The sequence below is a fragment of the Sciurus carolinensis genome, chromosome 1, assembly GCF_902686445.1.
Source record: "Sciurus carolinensis chromosome 1, mSciCar1.2, whole genome shotgun sequence".
NCBI classification, from domain to species: Eukaryota; Metazoa; Chordata; class Mammalia; order Rodentia; family Sciuridae; genus Sciurus; species Sciurus carolinensis.
The window spans coordinates 61,272,432-61,294,217 of NC_062213.1; the positions used below are offsets into that span (position 1 = coordinate 61,272,432).

General features: G+C 41.8%; 2 protein-coding genes across 6 annotated transcripts in view; one reads left to right on the plus strand and one right to left on the minus strand.

Annotated features, from left to right (window-relative positions):
- Nucleotides 1–12,668, minus strand: part of Gdap1 (ganglioside induced differentiation associated protein 1) — a 47,591-nt gene extending 34,923 nt beyond the window's left edge. For both annotated transcript variants that reach the window (XM_047528120.1, XM_047528131.1), the window contains exons 1-2: nucleotides 12,553–12,668; nucleotides 11,975–12,120 (exon numbers count right to left, since the gene is read on the minus strand). The gene's annotated coding sequence lies outside the window, so the exon portion shown is untranslated. The remainder of the gene's footprint in view (nucleotides 1–11,974; nucleotides 12,121–12,552) is intronic.
- A 216-nt stretch (nucleotides 12,669–12,884) lies between these two features.
- Jph1 (junctophilin 1) overlaps nucleotides 12,885–21,786 on the plus strand; it is a 76,620-nt gene continuing 67,718 nt past the window's right edge. For all 4 annotated transcript variants that reach the window (XM_047518261.1, XM_047518267.1, XM_047518275.1 and 1 more), the window contains exons 1-2: nucleotides 12,885–13,503; nucleotides 18,610–19,369. In XM_047518261.1, the coding sequence (XP_047374217.1) occupies nucleotides 13,125–13,503; nucleotides 18,610–19,369 (1,139 nt within the window). In that variant the 5' untranslated portion in view covers nucleotides 12,885–13,124. The remainder of the gene's footprint in view (nucleotides 13,504–18,609; nucleotides 19,370–21,786) is intronic.

Below are 21,786 nucleotides of genomic sequence, written 5' to 3' on the forward strand. Positions count from 1 at the left end.
GGCTTCAAAGGCTACAGATTTCTTTAAGCAAAATTTAGTTAATGCTTGACAGAATAGGTTTTAGAATATAAATAATTGAGTAGTCACCAAACTGCTCATAACTACAGAAAATATTTTTTTCCTCTAACAGAAATTAATTAATTAATTAATTTGTTGGTACCAGGGATTAAACCCAGGGGTGATTAACCACTGAGTCACATCTGCAGCCCTTTTTATTGTTTATTTTGAGACAAGGTTTTGCTAAATTGCTGAGGCTGGCCTCAAACTCATGATCCTCCTGCCTCAGCCTCCCAAGTCATTGGGATTACAGGTGTGAACCACCCCACCTGGCTCTAACAGAAAAAGTTTAAAGAGTACCTTGAAAAAAATTTAGAGGAGTGGATCCAGAATCATGTGGACACATTCACTTCTTGTGTGTTCAGCCCTCCTGTCCCAACAGTGTTCCAACCCCCAGGAGTGGTGGAGGTAAAACAGCTCTTACAGATACGGGCACTCAGGAGCAGGGGAGGCCAATATATGTGGCAGACAAAATACCCAGAAATGGCAAGTTCTATGGGAAACGTGCCAGCTAGATGAATGCTTTCATTGTAAAGGGGATGGAAACCCAAGAGCTGGGGCAGTGGGAACTTTGATGTGTAGTCACCCAAGGGCAGAGTTCTCTGGGCTTAGCCCAGGCCCTGTGTTCTGCCACTTCTCCATCATGGGTGAAGGACACAGACCTCTCAAGGTCAATGGTCCCAAGAGACATTGTACCTCCCTGAGGTCAGGTTCCAGGCACTGGACAAGAGATAGAGACCTCACAAGTCCACCCAATGGTCTGGCCCACAGTTATCAGTTTCATTAATCTCAGTTTCAATGCTACCTCATTAGTGGTTTGTTTTGTTCTGTACATATTCACCATCCATTGTACATTTATCCTTAGGAGACACACTCTTACTTAGTACTTTCGAATTTTGCTTTTAAAATGACAAGTAGGAAGATATTGTTTGTAAGTTGCAAAGGGCTTACAGAAAAACTTCATGCAAAAAAGATGTAGTCATATCAGGATCATGAGTACCAGGCAAGTTTAAATGTATTAGACTAATTTCTGGAATCAAATTCATCCATATGAGAGAATTTCCCTACAGTAAAATTTCCCTGAAGAACACTAAGAGTATTTAATAAAAACACAGATTCCTGGGCCCCATTAGAAACCCACAGAATCAGAATTCATCTAGAGAGAAACCTGGGCATGTGTATATTTAACAAGTGCTAAGTGGTGACTGTCAGCGGGGTAGTTTTGGAAATGTTCCTTCAGTAATAACTTCATCCAATAAATACATCAGGATCACTAGGAAATTCTCAGAATGTATGTAATGGGACCATGCTCACAGATTTTACTAGGGAAGGGTGCAAAGTGCACAAGGAGCTTTTGAAAATGCTCACCATGGAATTTTTACTTCACTTCCATGAAGCTCCAGTCCTAAAGGAATATTTCATATGGATCTGAGGCGCATCCTCCTTTCTAGAAATAGCAAAACTTTCAGACCAGCACATACAGCAAGACTGGCACACCAGCATACAGCTGGAAGTTTCTAAATGTCCACTTCTGTCACAGTCAGGCAGACAGTCTATGAATTATTCAATTTGTGAGTCAGAAATCACTCATACCATCTGGATTACCCAGGCAGTCTTTTTTCATTTGGGACAGTAAGTTTTGGAGGGTCTTAAAATTCACTGGGTCTCTACATTGCTTTATACCTGTTACTACATCATCTACCCACTGACAGTTATTTGATCACATACACAAGATTATTTTTCAATAATGAAAATAATAAAATGCTTCAGACTTATATTTCAATTTATTCTTTTCAGATTTCAATTTAATTAGTAATAAGCAGTATAATTTCGAGGTACAAAATAAAAAATCAAACTGCCCTTTAGTGAAGCTTTCCACTCCCATCCCCTTTTTCTTTGTATCTTTATAGGTTTTAACACACATACAAATACAGCAATATATTGCATGTCACATATATTGTTTTGTGCCTTGCTTTTTTCCACCCTGTAGATCTTGGAGATTTTTCCATATCAGTACAGAGAAAACTTCCTCAAAGGCCATAAAATCTAAATTTCAATTCAATTCTGTGAAGTCCTGGATTAGACTTTTCATCTCTCTTTGACTTAAGACCTGTATGTGTTTCTTAAAGACCACTTGGGTGTATCCAGGCCTCCAAGAGTCAGATGCCAGGACAGAATTAGGCATACAAGAGATTTATCATGGTGAACACATGTGAAGGAGAGTCCACAGGAATCAGGAAAAGGTAGGGAAAGTCTGAGTCATTATGCAAGTCTGAAACTGGTGAAAGGGAAAAAGGAAAGGAAGAATGGTGTCATGGAGCCCCAGACTGCAGTAGCCCTAAGAAAGTTTCAGCTAGGTCTATGGGGAGCACACAGAATATCACCCATCAGAGGAGGCATATGCCGAGAAGGAGTGGCCCAACTCTTGTCATCCCACTGTGCTGTTATTGGCTGGAAACAGCTTGGGAAGCATGTGGCATTGGCAAGAACACTGTTGGGATCCAAAGCTGCAGCAGCTTGAGGCTGTTCATCAACCTCACTCCTTGCAGCAAATTCTCTCGAAGAGGATTTGAATGGTGCACATCCATGACCACCACATGGTATCCCTTGCATTGCAAAGATCATCATCTCCATGGGTTTGGGAGGAACTCCCCATGAGCCTCTCTTCCTGAAGAAAAGTTTTGAACAGGGAAGTTAACAGGACAATAGCAGCCCCTGTTTCTGTAGTTGATCTTGAGGCTACAAACAGTTCTCACCTTCTCTATTCTCTTCATTCTAAATTCCTCTCACCCCTAGTTATATAACATCAGCAGGTTCTGGTGGCTTCTCTGGTGGTGTGAACCAAACCTTCATTTCAGGAGAGTGTGAACCCTGCCTTCTCAGACAGGGTTAGGGCACATGTGTATCCATGGTAACAAGATACCAGTGGAGTGCCAAGAAGCACTCTAGTACATCAGCTGGGTTCTGCACATGCTCCCTTCTGTCCCCATCGTATAAAAACCATCCTTGTCAGTATGGTAATTATTCTTTTCACCTCTTGATCCCTGGACACAAGTCATTGGGTCTGCCAGACAGCAGTCATAGTTTGTAGTTCAAAAGAATTCCTGCTTTGTCCTCTGGCTTCTCCCCTAGGGATCCAGTAGAGCCCAGCATTGAAGGCAGAGAAAAGAAAAAATCCTAAGTTACTGAATGTGATGGTAACTGGGTACTGATGCTTCTATCTCTTAGTTTCCAAGTGTACATATTCTTCCTATTAGGGATAATGCCATAGAGCAGTCTGATTTAGCGCATATACTGCACCCCAAAAGGCACAACTCCATCTTTGCAGATTATACCAGAAAACTGGAAATTTTGCTGTGCCTTTAAGGAGACCATTCCATGAGTTGGCTCTTCACAGATAATACAGGTATGTGGTAATGTGGTATGTGATAGGACAAGGAGACCCCATGATCAAGGCCCACTCTGGCATCTTCTTCACTATGAAGTGGGTCCCCTGGTCAGACATCTGTTGTATGAAATTCCATGCCTGCGGATCTGGCCCTCCATAAGCTCCTGGATTGTGGTGGCAGAGGCTGAGGCTTTGGACAGGAAAGGCAAATCTATACCCAGATTAGTTGTCTATCCCTAGTAAGGATGAATCACTTGCTTTTCCAGGTTGGAAGGAGCCCAATACAGCTCACCTGCCACCAAGCAGGTAACTAGTATTCTTGAGGAACAGTCTCTGCTGCTGGCAGGTTGGACAGTCAGAGGCAGCAGTAGCTAACTACTAAATTCATGTGTCCCTGGTTCCAGATCTGGAATGGCTAATAAGGAGGGATGGCTAAAATCAAGTAGCCCAGCCCTATAATCTACTTGGGTTTTCGGTGCCTCCTCCATGGAGGGCCTTAGTCTTCAGTACAAAACTCTTCACACATTGTCCACTTCTATACTTTCATCCACATACCTCTACCTAGACCTTTATGTCTCTGTTCTTCCAGTTCTCTTCCTTCCAGGTCCCTGACTAGATGAACAGTCTGTTGGCCATTGCTCAGAAATATACATATATTCAGATGTTTGGCCATTTTCCCTTTCACATAAAATATATGTCATGGTGCACAGTTCATGCTCTGCCCATTGGAAAGATATTCCCCGTCTACGGACTTTCCCTGAGTGTGGTTGTAATACCATATTTCCAGCTAATTCATACCCAAGTCCATATACCCAGAAACCAAATATGGTCTTTCCTCTTCCTTTAGCTAGTTGTATAGAATCCCAATCTTCCCAGAAAACTGGGAAGGAGTACAATCCTGGTGGAGAACATGGAGGACTAGGCAACCTGTTCTTGGAGTTGCTTGTGTTCTCTGGAACTGCCCAGTTTGATCCTGAATGTACCATGTTCAACTTATAATAGGCTGCTTCAGGTCTCTCCAACTTTGTCTTAGCAGGTTCAGTAGAACCCAACTTATAATAGGAAATACTGGACAAATGGCACTTGGTCTCATGGTCAAATGTATCTTCTCTACCCAGACCAAGTAACTTACCAAGAAGTGTTTTTTAAAAGATAACTAATTCTCTACTGTCTTGCTTTAGGTTCTCGTAGACCTGCACTGTGGCTTAACTGGGGCTTGCCACAATCTTTACATGTCTTTCATACCACTCACACCTCCAACACCACAGTATCTGGTTGATCATGTGACTTAAGAAGGAGGGATGCTTCCATCACAGCTTGAGCCTCTAGGAAAACCCTGTCCTTCTCTGAGCCCTCTCAAAGCTGGGAGCTTTCCTTCTAAGTCAACCAGCATAAAGGCTGGAGCAGTTTCTAAGTGTGCTACATGTTGCATCCAGAATCCAAGAGGTTTACCAGGTGCTCTGCTTCCTTTTTTTGCACTAAGAGACACAAGATGCAGCAATTTGCCTCTTAAACTTTGGAGGGTGTGTCCTGGGCAAAGCATGGCCTCATGTGAGCGCTGCAGCAGAGCTGAAATCATAGCAGCTGGCTGCCGTCTGCCAGACTCCCTCCTCACTACAGGTCCTCTGAAAGGAAGGTCTGAGCACCTCCATGACCTCCCCATGGAAGGTTCTGTCTCAGTAAGCTTTAAAAAGTGCTTGCCACGTGAAAGTAGTATGTGAAATGTAAGTGGTGATAAAAATGCTAGAGCATGATGAAGGAAAGGAAGAGGAATGTAGGCTGTACATGGAATGCAATCAGTATCTGAAGAACCCCACAAGGGCTGCGAGATGTGCGTGCTGAGGTGACGTGCAGACCGAGGCTGCAACACTTGGCAAGTAGTTAGAATAAAGCCTTCACTACTACTGGCTATTGTTTCAAATCCAGTTCCAGAGCTCGTAGAATCCCATTCATTCCTCAGTTATAATTCACATTTCTTTAACTGCCTAATAATTGATTTTTTCCTTTCCTTCAGCTGTGAGTCATTTAGCTGACTTACTCCATAGCCATACTTTGAACAATATTGTGTGCCTTCCTTCTTTAAAGGTTATCATATTAACTTTCACAACTTTTAATATCTTAATAATGACACTCCCAAATATGCTTTCTATTCCCTCCATCCCCCATTTGCACTATTTCAAACACCGACTTGGCTTTCAGCCATATCTTCAGAACAAAGCACTGTGATTTTAAATGCAGCATGACAGACATGAACTCATCATTTTGTCCCCTCAGATTCCAGGCACGCCTTTTCCAGAAGGTCTCTTCTGTTCTCGCTCATACATGGGGCCCCTCATTCCTTCCCTCTCCCAGATGTCTCAGCTCAAGGTCATAACATTATTATGACCAGTAGGATGCACCTGCACTACATCCAAAGGCTAAGCAATATGCCCATGATTCCCCCAAAATCATTCAACCACAGCAGTCCACAAAATTACTATTTCCTCTGAACTCTCAGGACATGGGACTCTTGTAGTGGTTTCCCTTGTACTTCTATTATTTTTCTTTTTTTATCTCCTGTCCCTGAAGAGATAGAGAGACCTTAGGAGCAAGCATTGAGCCTTACTTCTGTGTCTCCAAACCTAAGATAGGCATCATTTATACACACGTGTGTGTGTTGGAAAGCCACAGGACATAAAGGCCTGACTTCTCAGAACTGGCAGACACGGAGGTCTGTCCCAGATTGCCCGGGAGTATGCGGCACTGTGGGAGTGGTTCCCTGTCTTTTTATGATAGTTTCCCTGAGCAAATGGCTCCCCTAACTCCACCTCATCCTGTTCATCACAGAAGAAACCCCTCCAGTTCCAGGTCCCTTTACTTGTATGACTATAAATAAAAGAGAGTTGGGTTACTCCATGTTGTCAGAGGCCAGATCTGGTATGGCCTGATCCATCACACCCCCTCTCATAGAAAAAGAGTATTGGCTCTTGTGTTTTTATCGATTAGATAAGTTTATGAGTAATTGATTGATGTATTGCCAACACTGTCCTCTGGCAGTTAACCCTTTCCTCATCCACAAGGGACATGGCAGAAACCCCCACACATGTGCATACATACACACACATAAACATACATAGATGTTTTATGGTTTGCTTCAGGTACTAGGTCTTCAATATAGATTTGCAATCCACTCTGTATCTTCAAGTTTACTACTCTTTATTAAGTATCCCTCTAATCTGTCATTCTTTTTTCATTATTAGAACTTTCCTGAAACCCTCCGTGAGTTTCATCATTGGACAGGGATGCTGTCTAGGTCTGCATGGAACATTCCCCATTAGGAAGAGTAGACAGAGGGCCACAAGGGACAAGTCATGGGAAGAAACCAAAGTACTGCCCTTGAGATTTAAGTGAGGCCCAGCTGGTGTTTTTATATAGGAATTAGACCAGTTCTAAATTAGACTCTTGGCCTCTAAGGCAGGATTGCCTTGCACCAGCCAACAAGTATCCCACAATCATACGAAATTCTGATACCATGAAGCTATGGGTTGGCTATAACATGTAGCCTAGAATTAAGGAAACTAGAAAGGGATACAAAGAAGAAAAATAGGAATGGAACAGCTGAAAGGGTAGGAGAGGAAGAGGGAGGGAAGCAAGAGACAAAGTTTTCACAGAAGTGAAAGTGCTCTCAAGTATGAAATTCATAGCTGCCACTAGCAAGGATGGGAATTGATGAGATGTCACTGCATCTGTCAAACAGGAGGTCCCCAAAGGCTAGACGAGCTTCACTACACTAGTGACAGCAGAATGCAAATCAAGTGGCAGGAGAATTAGAGGTGGGGAAATAAAGACTGGAATGTAAAGAAGGTCTGCAGCTTCAAGAATAGACAAAGGACAAGAGGAGAAAGTGGGACCAAGAAATTAGGGCTATTTTAATATGGAGGACACAAAACCATGCTTGCTGGCTAGAAGGGAGGAAATTCAAGCAAATTTAAAGGAGAAAGGAATTGACCCAGAACTTGAAGAGGAAAAAGAATATCTTTTTCCTTGGAGTAGGGGAAGGGAAAAGGAAGACAATGGGAATGATGTTATTATGGTTTAGATCTTAAATGTCCCCCATCCCCCAAAGATCCTTAGGCTAAAGGCTTGGTTGCCAACCTGTGGCTCTATTGAGAGGGGGTAAAACCTTCAGGAAGTAGGACCTAATGGGAGGAAGCTAGGTCACGGTGGCCTTTTCTTCCCAGCTGCCATGAGGTGAGCCAAACACCCTCCGCCATGAAGTCCTGCCTCGCCACAGGCCCAAAGGCAAGAGAGCCAAGCAACCATGTACTGAAACCTCTGAAACTGTGAGCCAAAAACATATAAGATGATTTTCTCAGGTATTTCGTCACACAGTGATGAAAAGTTGATTAACATAGACATTAAGTTTTGAAAAGAGAGAACATGAGGGTGTTCCCCATATGTTACCTCCTCTGTAAAGAAGACAAGGTCTTATGCTTACTAGGAGGCCTGGGGCTGGGAGGGTCTCCAGGACAGTGAGAAACATCTGCAAGTTGCCTAGGAAAACATCTCCCATGCAGGGTGGAGGTGCTCAATGCTTGTAACCACAGTGTGCAATGGCAACTGGTAAATGATGTGATTACCTCTGAAGGGCTTCCTCGGAGCAGGGGCTGGAAATGAATCTAACATGACTTTCCTACGTACCTATATGACTACACCACAGTGAATGTCCATACCACGTACATCCACAAGACTGGGATCCTAATTAGAATAAGATATACTCCATGTTGTATAAATAAGTCAAAATATACTCTACTGTCATATATAACTAAAAAAAAAAAAAAAAAAAAAAAAGACTGGGGACTGGGCAGACAGATGTACCAGAAGGCTACTATGAAAAGGAAACTGAGTGCCAGGGATGGTGTGGAAGAAGTGACTCATAAGAGCCTCCAAGCAGAATAGGGAAAGGAAGAGCCAGGAGAACAGGAAGGACATCAAAACAGTGGAGGCATTAATAAGAGTCGATGGGTTTGTTCAGTGGGGAAGACGAAAGGATGCCATCAAAGGGTAGAGTTATAAAGTTCCATTTCTTAGAACTGGTCTATGCCGGGGTCAAAGCAAGGTTCAGGCTGGATCTGGGAAGTGAACTTTAAGCAGAAGGTCATGAAGCTTCAAAAGGCAAGGTATTCTGAAGTCAGGATGAAGTTGTCCAGGACAAACAATGGCAAGGGACAGTGGACAGAGGATGAGTGGATAAGCCATCAGTCCTGGAAGAACATGGGGGAATGGCCTAGAGGAGATGTTGATAAGAGCAGGGTACCAATGGCGGCAGTGAACAGTTCAAGGTGCAAAAGGAGGTGCTAATGAGGGAAAAAATGAGGGTTATTTACTTAGTGGCTTATTATTATTATTTAGTTCTTTATCTCTACTGTCCAGTTGCCTATCTAACATCTCTTCCAGTATATGGGTTTTCTTTCTTTTTTTGCCTTCGGTACTGGGGATCAAATCCAGGGCTTGCATATGCTAGGCAAGCGCTCTACCACTGAGCTACATCCCCAACCCAGGTGAATGTTTTGGAACCATCCTCTCCTAAAAAATATATCTTTCCCAACCCCTGTAATTTACTCTTCTTCCTTTGTTTTGTTTTTTAAATTCTAGATAGTAGTATTCCATTCGCCCAGGCAGCTACTGGAAAAACCTAAGAAATAAAAGTCATCTTACCACCTGTTCTCACTTTCTACCCAGCTCCTCCTCCCTGCACTCACCCTCTAACCAATAAAATAAAAGACTAACAAAGAACCACCTTCAGGGTACATAGACCGCAGTTTGAATCATGATTTAATCATTTATATCTTAAATAATCCAGATCACACAAATGTCCTCTTTTTTCTTCTTCTTAAGGTGGCTTTAATACTAGTACTAATACCACACAATTATTATGAGATTTTTTTTTGAACTGGGGATTGATCCCAAGAGTGCTTTCCCACTGAAATATCATCCCCAGCCCCTTTTTATTTATTTATTTATTTTTTATTTTGAGACAGGGTTTCCCAAAGTTGCTGAAGATGGCTTTGAACCTCTGATCCTACAGCCTGAGCCTCCCAAATTGCTGGGATTACAGGTATGCACCACTGCACCCAATTTATTATGAGATTTACATGAATTACATGTGAAGAACTTAGTATAATATCTGACAAACAGTTGCCTTTAAGGAGGGATTAAAGTTCTGAAGACCATTAATTTTAGAATACTGTTCTTCTGATTTCATTCTCCTGCAAAGCTTAGGACCATATTTCTTAATTTTTGTATTTACTTTGGGCAAATTTCTTAAATTTTTACAAATGCTTAGAGATTACAAACAACACATTTTTATTTGATTTTATAAATCAAGCTAGTAACGTTAATTTTGAATACATCAAGTGAATTCAACTCTGTTTTACATGCTTTAATTCATTTCCTTAAGATAATAAACACCTAGAGATTAGCTGTTTTATCATTTGTAATTTTTTATTAAGAAGTATCAATTAGTTCTAGTACACAAATAAAATGAAGTAATCAAATTGCTCAGCACACCTTTATTTAAAAAATAAAAATATCATTGAATTCTAAGCAAAACATCTTTACCAACATGTTGTTAACTGAACGTATTTACACTCAAAGTAGCTTACCGTTTGTTACAAAAGTTTTTAGAATGAAAACATAATAGCTAGGTTTTGAGCATGGAGGAAAACAAACTGTTAGAGTGGTTGTTGGCCCCTGGGCTTTAATGACCTCCCCCATCCCACCTGTCACACCAACATTCACATTCTCTTCTTACTAATCCCTCCTTAAAGCTAAATTCAACTCCCCCTTATTCAGGGCAAAGGTTCAGCATGAAAGGGAAAATAAGGACATTACTAACCCCGAGTACTAAACTGCAGCGTTGTTCTACTGCCTTCTCTCTGAGCCATCATTCTCAACTCTTCCTTTTCCTACTTCTCATTGCCAGTCTTGTCCAACCATTGACATGGAACCTGAACGCTTAGGCTAAACAATACATCTGTGTAACAGAGGACACTTCCCCTGTGGTTGCAGTAAGTAAATGGAAGCATGGCTTATATGGTTACTTTGCCAGAAATTGTTTCAATAGGATACCAAACCTTTCTTCCATGAAGAAAGTCATGGGCAGAGTCAGGTTAGAATTTAACTGAAATTTAACAGCACATATGTGGTGGAAGGGTCTCACTTTTAACTAAGGTTCTTTCCATGGAAGGAACCAAGGAATGACCATGTCCATTATCCTACCAAAATCTCCATGCTCTATCTAGATTCATGTGCAATACCATCCTTTGCCCTTCTACCACAAATGGACTAACTATCCATCTCAGAAGCCAGAAACCCATTCTGTGCCATGTATTCCAAAAAAGTTTTCATTTGTGTGAGAACTTACAAGTCCTAACACACAAGCGGGGCCAAAAACAAACAGGCAAAAAAGCAAAAGCTACTATGAAGAAAGCCCACTGAAAAAGGGAGGAAAAAAGAAATATTAGCTTGAGCAACCACATTGTTTCTCCTATCAAACAGAACCTTAGAATAGATGGGAATGTGTCTAGCTCCCAATTATGGTGCATCCCATAACAGAGAAATAAAATTATGGCTCAGCTGCAAAGCTCTGGGCTCTCTTTTTTCCCAGTGGCCTAAATCAATCCCCAGTCCAGAACAAGATGCTGAGTGAGATGCCTAATTATTTCAGGCCACTAGGGTAAGCACTATTCCTGGCAACTCTGGGGGCAGCGCCATGGATGAGGGTTTCTAATTCTCTTTGGTGATTTGGTCAGTGTAAACTGAGATTTTTCTTTCAGTCTTTCGACACATAAAAAGAAAAGATCAGCTCTAGTCCTAAGAGAGACACAATCAAGGTCAATTTTAGTTTCTTTTCTGTGCAGGAAAGTCTTCTATTACCCTGCTGCCTTCCTGACACCTGTCCTTACATTTTTTTATCTGCTTATCAAATACCTAGTGAGAGGTATTTGGCAGATAGCATTCTGGTCCTTGTCCAAAGGCCTCTCAGTCTAAGGAATAACAGGAGTTGCCTGCAAGGCAGTTTTCCTGAGAAGTCAACCTAAGACCCTTGGCTGTGAATCTGATTATTTTAAGGGTGAGGTTGAGACCAGTGTCTTCTTAAAAGAGGCAATACTGACTGCTTCAACTTGTCTATTACCAAATCTCTAATTCTTGGCTGGGCACTGCTCTCACAATATACCCAGTTATTACCTAACATAGGAAAGACAAATCTAGTTATTTCTATTCAGAAAATGGTGAAACCTTTTTAAAAGTTTAGGGGCTGGAGGAACAGTTCAGCAGTAAAGCACCTGCCTCATATACATGAGGCCCTGGAGTTCCACCCCTCCACCTCAAACACACACACACACACACACACACAAAGTTTAGAAGAGCTATCTTAAAATGAATTCAACAAGGCAGTGTTGTAGCTGGAAAGTGGATCAGCTGACACCTGTCCCTGGTTTTGTAGGTCACAGCCTCTTTGTTAGTTTAGAGCAGTGTTTTACTTACCATGTTCATCCTTGAAAACTTCTATTTACTTTCTTAAACTGTGCATACCAGTGGAGAGATACGAAGTGTACGTTTCAGGCACATATACAACACATACAGACTGAGTCTTCTGCCTGTTGGGTACACAGCTCCAGGATGAAGGATTTCTAAGGTTGTGAAGAACAACAAATGAGGCATTAAGGGAAGCGGGCTCTATTGTAATAGAAAACATTCTGTGCCCCTCTAAAGATAGCTTTAAAACCTCTTCTTCATTATTACAAATAAAAACAACCAATTTATCCTGTGCTTTTTCAAACTGCACGGCTTTCCCTCCGTATCTTCATTAAAGAAATGCAAACACATGTGCTTTGAAATGGGTAGGTGTAAAAGAACATTCTGCACAATTATGTCTAGGCTGCCTCAGATTTATATCACATGCATACATATATTTGGAGGACATTAATTCACAATGACAGCTGAGCATGACAAATGCAACAGTACACAAGTTGGAATGCTGGAAAAAAATGCAACTACAAACCCCATGCAGACAAACACACATACAATGAGTTTTCCCTCATCACACACGTGGCCGCACTTACAGGAGCTTAAGCACAATTGAAAAACCCCAAACACCAGAGGCTCCGGTGCCCGCGAGCTGCCCCCACATATGGTGCCGCGCCTTCATCTACAGGCGTGATTGTCGCGCGTCCCCGGGTACACTTGCCCTCCCACCCGCATCCCACTGCTCGAACACACGCGCGCCCGTCCGCCGGCTCCCGGGGCTGGGGGCAGGGCCCGTGGGGCGGGATCGCCGCGGGGCCGGGCCTCGGCGCCCGGGGAGGGGACGGGGGGCGGGCGCGGGGCGGCGCCCGGCTCACGTGGGCGGGCGGGAGCAGCTGAAGGTCCGCTCCGGAGCCTGGGCTGTCCTCTCGCGCGCGGCGCTGGCCGGGGCGGCGGCGGAGGAGGAGGAGGAGAAAGGCGGCGGTGGCGGCGGCGAAAGAGGAGGGGAGGACGGGGGCGGCATCGGACTGGAGCCGAGCGGCGGCGCGAGCTGCCCGGGGCGCAGTCGTGAGCTCGCCCGCCGGGCTCCCACCCCCGAGCTACACCCTGCCGTGCCCAGCTCTGCCCGCGTCCGTGCCCCCGCGGGGAGCGCGCCGGGGCTGCCCCCCGAATGACGGGCGGAAGGTTCGACTTCGACGATGGCGGCACCTACTGCGGCGGCTGGGAGGAGGGCAAGGCGCACGGGCATGGCATCTGCACGGGGCCCAAGGGCCAGGGCGAGTACTCGGGCTCCTGGTCGCACGGCTTCGAGGTGGTCGGAGGCTACACCTGGCCCAGCGGCAACACCTACCAGGGCTACTGGGCTCAGGGCAAGCGGCACGGGCTGGGGGTGGAAACGAAGGGCAAGTGGATGTACCGGGGGGAGTGGTCACATGGTTTCAAGGGGCGCTACGGGGTCCGGCAGAGCCTGTGCACCCCCGCTCGCTACGAGGGTACCTGGAGTAACGGGCTGCAGGACGGGTACGGCGTGGAGACCTACGGGGACGGAGGTGAGCGGCGTCGCGGGCGGCTCGGCTGCTCGGCGAGATGGTGCGGTGGGCATTGCCCAGGCTGGGGAAGCGGGGAGGACGCGAAGCGCACATGTCCAGAAACCCGCCAAAACACCTGGGGAAGCCTCCCACCCACTTCCCGCGCCCTCCTTCCCCAGGGATGGTGCGTTGGGACGGGACTGGTGCGCGAGGGTTTAATCTGACCCCGTTCCTGAAGCGGGCTATGTGTCCACACCCCGGGGAGCGAGGCGTGAATGTACCTGGCCGGCGCCAGCGCTGCACTGCCACCAGGAGGGAGCGCCGCCCGGGAGGGTTGGGCTGGAGAGAGGACGCTGTCACTTGAGCCCGTCTCATTACGTTCCTGATCCCTCCCTCTCCCGGCCGGGTTTGAAATCACCACTCCGGTGGAGTTAGAGCGAACGCCCTGGGCTTGTGAGGCTGCCGGTCTGTGCTGACGGCTCCTCGGATTGGTTTCACGTGGAGTCTCGTATTTCGCATTTGGTCCTCTAGTAGCCTAAAGATAGAAGTCAGAACCCCATAACTAGGATGTTGGGGAATTGAACCTTATTTAGGGTGCATTTGGAAACGTCCTGGTTATGGGAGCGGAGAGACCACCTGATGCAGGTGGGATTCAGGGGGTGTAGGTTTTTCTATCTAGTTTTCTTTGACTTCCTTAAAGTACTGGTTTTTGATCAAAACAATAGTAATCTTTACAGATTGTTGGACAAATTACTAGGGAAATACTTTAGAAATGGGCAATGAAGTTTCCATTAAAAAAAATACAATTGGAAGTTGTGTTGCTATAGCTGCAAAGTTAGCAACAACTTTGTTTCTGAGAATGTCATTACTGATCACTGACTTACATCAAGGTGTATGACCCAAACAGTATTCCTGACTGTGAACCAAAATCACCTTATTTTAATATTTAACAATATTTGCGAAAAGACAATTTTGTATACGGTAGGACAGAAGCTCCTTTTTTAAATTGGGAAAAATATACATTATTGAAACAGGTGTCAAAAGTTGAATTTGTATGCATAACAAAGAAGAACGTCTAATGCATTGGCAAGGTACATTTTCTGATAATAAACATGATCATATTTAATTGGAAAGGATTGTAGGAAGGGATGTCACCTTTTGGAATTGAGCTGCTCAGAGTTGGAGGATATTAAAGGGATCCAATTAAAAGTTTCTCCAGCCCACTGCAACCCCAGTTATGCCATTGCTTATATAAAAGCTTATACAATTTGTACACTTCACTTACTCAGAACACTTGGGCTGTGTTTCAAATGCAAAACAGCAGAATGGTAGGATTTGCTAAAAAGGACATCTTTTCATCCTACAGTATAAATAAAGGATATGGTTCTCATGAATCAAAAGAAAAAAACGTTAATACTTTTCTATGGGTTGTATGAGTCCTGAGTTCCATAGTAGTTAATCAGGGCCCTTAAATGTTCTCAATGGATATAACATACCTTGGTTGACAGCCCTATAAATGTTAATTTGTGACTGGATTTTTTATTGGAGGCCCTCATTCTACTATATAAGTAAATTTCATGCTCAAAAGTGGAATGCAAAATTTGTTTAAAGTGGACATTATTTTATAACCCTTTAAAAATCTGAAGTTCTCATTTCAGTTTTAGGTTAAAAATAATCTTCTGAGGTCACTAGTCATTAAACAAAATTTCTTGGTTTAGAGTATTTTTTATACCTGGTAATCAAAATATATATATAGCACAGTAGAAACTGTCCATGTGTTATAGAAACCCAAGTCTCCAGAATGACTTTATGAATGATCCTCCTTCTGTTTAATAACTTAAAAAAAAAAACTTAAAATTTGGTATTGCCATAGCACTGTAATTTTCTACCAAAACCCCCCAAATCCTAATGTGCTACAATTAGGAATAAAAAAGCTTAAAAATCTCTTTTGAATGTCAACTCTCTGCTCTTGACTGTATGTTCCCCCCTCCCTCAGATGTCATTTAGAAAATTAATTGTAAATTGGTCTAAATGGAAATACATTGCTATAACTTATTTTGGGTCAAAATAGGATTTATCACTTTCCCTCTTCTAAAGATGAGAGTTAACTTATTTTTGCCTCCATTCTCTCTACCACCATGTAGTAATTCCTGTACACCGTTTATCAGATTTAGGTAAAATCTAATTCCATGTATTTTGTTGTGACATTAAACTGAAGGAGAAAGGAAGTAGTGATTCCACCTGAGAAGTATTGCTGATATAGAAAACACCTTGAATGTTAATTAAGAATAAATTAATATCAAACTCCTGAAATCAAATCTAGTTTCTTGTGCAAATTCTGATTTGCTGTACTGGTTTTTTACCTGTCATAAAACTGTTGAAAATATCTAGGAATACCCATTATTTTGTTAACTATCTTTGTGTTTGTAGCATATAAACTTAAGTTTGGCACAGTTCAAATTTGACTGAATTTCATTCTGAACTGGATGCCTTCCACTACAAGATTGTGCAGTTAAAACAGCTAGATCTAAAAAATCAGTTCCAAAGTGAACACAATTTAAAACAAAACCTGTAAAAATAATTTTTACACTTGTGATATTTGCATCTCTATTTTAGGAATCAAGAGGAACTAATTACAACTTTATTTGAGCAGCAGGAAGAAGTTGGAACCCACCTGCTTTATAAAGAAATAGGCCCTTTTTTTCTAGGTTCATTGACTAAACTAAACCTATTTTAAATTTCAGATGAACTACTTGCAATTTGACTGTAAAATGGTTTCTAGCAATGCCATGGAGGAATTCTTTCATACTGTGATTTTACAAAATAGAAGGGGATTGTGGCCAGTGCCTCTCTTCCTGCCCCCTCCTTATTTGACAGTTAAGCAGAGACTCACACTTTCTAATTATTGCTGTTGCCTTAAATAGTCTGGATTTTCAAGCAATACTTCTTTAGACATTCCAAATATTGATCTTATTTTGGAGATACCAGCTTAAGGAAACTAGCTATTAATTTCCATCAGTGTTAAACATTTACCAAGATGTTTGTTTTTAAAAGTGTAAATATATATTAATATCAAACAATATTTTTACAAATTGTCCTAGCAAAACAAACTTATGTAGAAAAGTTAGAAGAATATGATTATAGCAATTTTAAACCAAGCAAAATATTAAAATAAGGTGGTTTGTTTTAGTATTATACATATCAGGTTCTATAACTTTTATCCTAGAATTTACATTTTATCTACATAGGCAAAGTCAAACTTGAACTTTCCTAATAATTCATTTCCCTTTCCTGTTGTGGCAGTGTTGAGAGATTGCTAATTTTCAGTAGGAAGATTCTCACCCTATAATGTTATTATACGACTCTCTTTTTGGGTTTATTTTTTTGAGAAAGCTGAGGCCCACCCATCCCTTTAGAAATTCATAGATGTTAGGTTAAGACCACATCTACACAGAATATAATATTCGCAGTACCAGACCCACTTAGTATTCTGTTATTGCTCTACTGTTATCTCCTTATGTGATGGAAATATGTCAGAATGACCAGAAATCAAAGGTAGTCATGGAATTGGCTCCATTACAGTTTTAGCTTTTAAGTGCAATGAAATAATTAGCCTTTTATACAAATCACTAACATTATTACTTAATATAGTGAATATATCCCATCTATTAGAAACTTGTGCATGGTAATATAAAATGCAAAGGGTAGGATAAAAATCTCCATACTCAAATAGAACAAGGTAAAGACAGAACATAATCAGGATTTATTTTCTAAGACATTGTAAATTGTTTTGAATAATAAACACAGAAGTAATTACATTTAAAAATTTCCAGATTGCTGATTTTGAGGGATACTATAATGTAAAATTTTGCTTTATTTAAAGAAAATGACCTTGACTTTGAAAAAGGAAATTCTAAATTCCTTAATTAAACCTTCATTTCTTAAATATTTAAAAATCTGAACCAGGTTATTTAGACATTTTTAGTTATTTAGTAGAAAAACAAATACTTCAGAGTTTATTCTATTTCTGAAAAAGGAATAATATTCATTGAAAAAGTGATCTGGTATCAACAGGTTTAATGGATACTCTCAAGTACACCTTTTCTCAAGAGATGAAGTCCATGTTAAGAGGAAGGTTTCCTCTGGCCTTATCTAAGTTTTTCCAATGCCAATGGGAATATTATTTTCAGCCACAATATTTATATAGTCATCAAACACCCAGCATCCACAGGACACATAAGCCAGGAATTGGGAATTCTGTGATCCTTTTTGAAGTAATTCCTGCCTTCAGGGTGCTTCCAGTTTGTGATGTGATTTACACTGCACTGGCAAAGGCTAGGTAAATCTATAAAGAGAAAGGCCAGGAGAAACGGGTTTAGCAGGTAATGTGGTACAAAACTTGACCTTTTCACTTGGAAGTGCAAAAATGTTAAGCAAATTGCTCTTTTTTCTCATGGTGGTTCACTATATTCAGGATGGATATTGTATTTTTCAAGTCACTGGGCTCAGAAAGATTCACATGAACCCAAATGTTAATTTTATATATTAAATGGTTTTCCCTGCCCTAAAAATAAGATGCTGAGTGTGAAAGAAAGAAAATCTGTGACCATTCGTTTGACAACCCATGTCCCAAGTATTCAGATCATGCTAGTCATTTTAAGCCTTCACGCTTGTTGGAATGTTATACTAACATAGACCTAAGTCATTTTTAGAATTTTTCAGCTAAATTAATAAATTAGAATAAGATTCACAAATAGAATCCATTTCATCTTCTGTTGCACTGCCTTACTATGGAATTTTTGATGTATTAATTTCAAAGAGGAAAAGTTGTAGCCTAATGTTTGCTCTATTTGTATTAGAAGGGAATGGTAAAAATTTTAATGAAATTTAAAAGCAAAAATTATCTGACTTTTGGAAAATTCTGTACAAAGTCCTAAGGTCAAAATCCCAGGGCTGAAATTCTCAAGTGGATGAAAAGAATCCCCCCAGGGTTGACTTGGAAGTGTGTCCTGTTTGACGTTGACCTGCCTGCCCTGTGCTCTGCGTTCTCTTAGCGTGCCCAGTGCTCGCAGGCGTCACACCCTGTGTACCCTTTCTCATGCTGTGCTTTCTGGCGGTCTCTCCAAGGTACCTACCAAGGCCAGTGGGCCGGAGGCATGCGGCATGGCTACGGTGTGCGCCAGAGCGTGCCCTATGGCATGGCCACGGTGATCCGCTCGCCCCTGCGCACCTCGCTGGCCTCGCTGCGCAGCGAGCAAAGCAATGGCAGCGTGCTCCACGACGCCGCGGCCGCAGCTGACAGCCCGGCTGGCACCCGCGGAGGCTTCGTGCTCAACTTCCATGCTGACGCCGAGCTTGCCGGCAAGAAGAAGGGCGGCCTCTTCCGCAGGGGCTCCCTTCTCGGAAGCATGAAACTTCGCAAGTCCGAATCCAAGTCTTCCATCTCCAGCAAGCGGAGCTCAGTCCGCAGCGACGCAGCCATGAGCAGAATTAGTTCCAGCGATGCCAACTCCACCATCAGCTTCGGCGACGTCGATTGTGATTTTTGCCCCGTGGAAGACCACGTGGACGCCACCACCACTGAAACCTACATGGGCGAGTGGAAGAACGACAAGCGCAATGGTTTCGGCATCAGCGAGCGCTCCAACGGCATGAAGTATGAAGGCGAGTGGGCGAATAACAAGAGGCATGGATATGGCTGTACCGTGTTTCCTGATGGCTCCAAAGAAGAGGGAAAATACAAAAATAATATTCTGGTCCGTGGAATAAGGAAGCAGCTTATACCAATAAGAAATACAAAAACTAGGGAGAAGGTGGACAGAGCAATAGAAGGCGCGCAAAGGGCAGCCGCCATGGCAAGAACCAAAGTGGAAATAGCAAATTCAAGGTATGTAAATGCAAGGTGGGTGGTTTTGCGGAGTCTGGTCTTTCAAAACACTGGAATGCTTTGTCAGTCTGCTGGTGACATCACAAATAGGTTTCTTCACTTGACAAAAATTCAAAGGTGGAAATGATCCCAATAGAATAAAAATCAGAGATGTAGCTATACCAGCGCTGTTCTGAAAATTTCCATCACCAAAAAATGCTGAAGGTTCATCATACTCTTTCTTGTCCTAAATTACATATTTAACAACATGGTGTAGTTCACTCAGACCCTATGTACGTCTTCCTGAGTCCAGGAAGTTACCTTTTTAAAAGACAGACTTCTGCACCTACAGAGAGCTCAGTGTTTTGTGTGCCATAAAAACAGTATCTCTTCACATAGAAATATACCCAGTATAAATGTGTACCTTTATTCTAATGTTTGAGTTGTACATATGTACAACTCCCCCTGTAAAATTATCATAACATAAATTCAGTCTTTTTATTGAAGTCTTATAGGTGAAATTGGTTTTGAGAAAGCCACAAAGATCTAGGTATGGCAAAAGTAGAAAGTTGCATGACAAGATCTGGTGTCTTTTAAACAACAGAGCTTCTCTACATGCGAAAGGCAAAGAGATGAGGCTTATAAAAATGTCCACATTCTGTGCAGGAAAGATTAGATCATTGGTGTATTAAAAGGAAAGGGGTGGGGGGAACTTGACATGGACAGATGGGACTCTCAGTATGCCAAGGTTGGAAGACAGAGCAGCAGAGAAGGGCTGGAGTGGGAAATAAAGGTGAATAATAGGTTGACAGTGGGGGGTGGGGGCACAGGATGACTTTGTGCTTGAAGTTTACCATTAATAACTAGGTTTGGGGATTCAGCAAGAGGGCTGGAGGAATCTATTGGGAATAAAATTTTACTAGGTATGAGTATCATAGGTTAGACCAAAAAAAGGGAAAGAATGGTTATATATGGAAATTTTATGCCTATTTAGGTAGATAGCTACTGATTGTAGTTTTGTGTGATTCGAAACATCATTTTGGCATAGAATATTAAAAATTCTGTTCCTGCTTCAGTAATAATGCTTCCACCTCTTTGAAACTGTGAAGTATTAGCATGTCTTCAACTTTTTATTCTTAGCATTGAATTAATGGACATCTCCCCCTTTTCAGTTAAACCATGTGAAATTACCTATATTTTAACCTTTAGAAGTACAAAAAAATGGGCAGTTTTATATGATTCAGCTTAATACTTCTGGACTTCTAGACAGTTTGTTGCTACTGCTGTTTTGTTTTTAATGCTCCTATTTTAGGGCCACTATTTACTTCTGTGCATCCCAAACATTAATTGGAAAGTGGAAGAGGTTGCCTTTTTTTTTTCCCCATTATTTTTAGATATGTTGAAAGTCTTCAAAGTTTTCCTCTTTATCTCAAACTGAATCCCATTTTAAAGTGAATGTTTCCTGTTCACCAACAAAAATTTTCATGAAGGATTTCTCCCATCTTCTCTGATAAGCAGCTTTTATTGTAGATCATGGTTCTCTCTGATCACCAAGTGTTGTCTGCTTACCTTTCAGTTTGCTTATAAGCTGGGCTACTTGGCACATCTAATCTTGCTGTTTTCCCTGGCCCTCAACTGACTTTTAGAGCAACTGTATAACTTTTGCTAGGCCCAAGCCTCTAATTTTAAATGCATTCCTAGATTCTTTCATTTTATTTTCATATTACAACTTAGGATATACCAAAGACAAGTTCAGTCTTGACAGATGATAAACCTGTGCAGGACACTCTAGCAAATGACTTATTGGCTTTTATAACTAGTTTAAGTTGGAGGAAACTGCATGATACAAAGGGACTACTTGGGATGCAGAGATGATCTCTGATTATGTTGGTCTCATGAAAACCTGTTTACCCAAGTCCTAGACATATTCTCTCTGTTGAAAGACTTTTAGGGGTAGCATTATGTTGTTTGAGAGTAGTATATTTTATTATTATAATCAGGAAAACTTTAGCCTAAAATCTTATACTTTCAGCTAGCTAACTACTACAGGTTTCACTTAACTATTTAAAAAACACTTAATTCATTATGTTAAGTGCAGTAAACCAGTTATGGACAAATACTGCATGATCCCACTTACATGAGGTATCTATCCAAAATGGTCAAACTCATAAAAATTGAATACAGTGGTAGTTGTCAGGGACTGAAGGAGGGAGATTGGGGAGTTGCTGCTGAATGATAAAAAGCTGGTATGCAATATGTGATGAATAAGTTCTAGTGACCTGCTGTACATCAACGTGCCTATAGTTAACTGTACCAGATTGTTCATTTAAAAATTTGGTGAGGGCAAGTCTCACATTAAGTGTTACCCCAATTTAAAAAATATTAATAATGTTATTTGGGTGACACAGTAGACAAAAAGATTAAAAATAGAAACATTC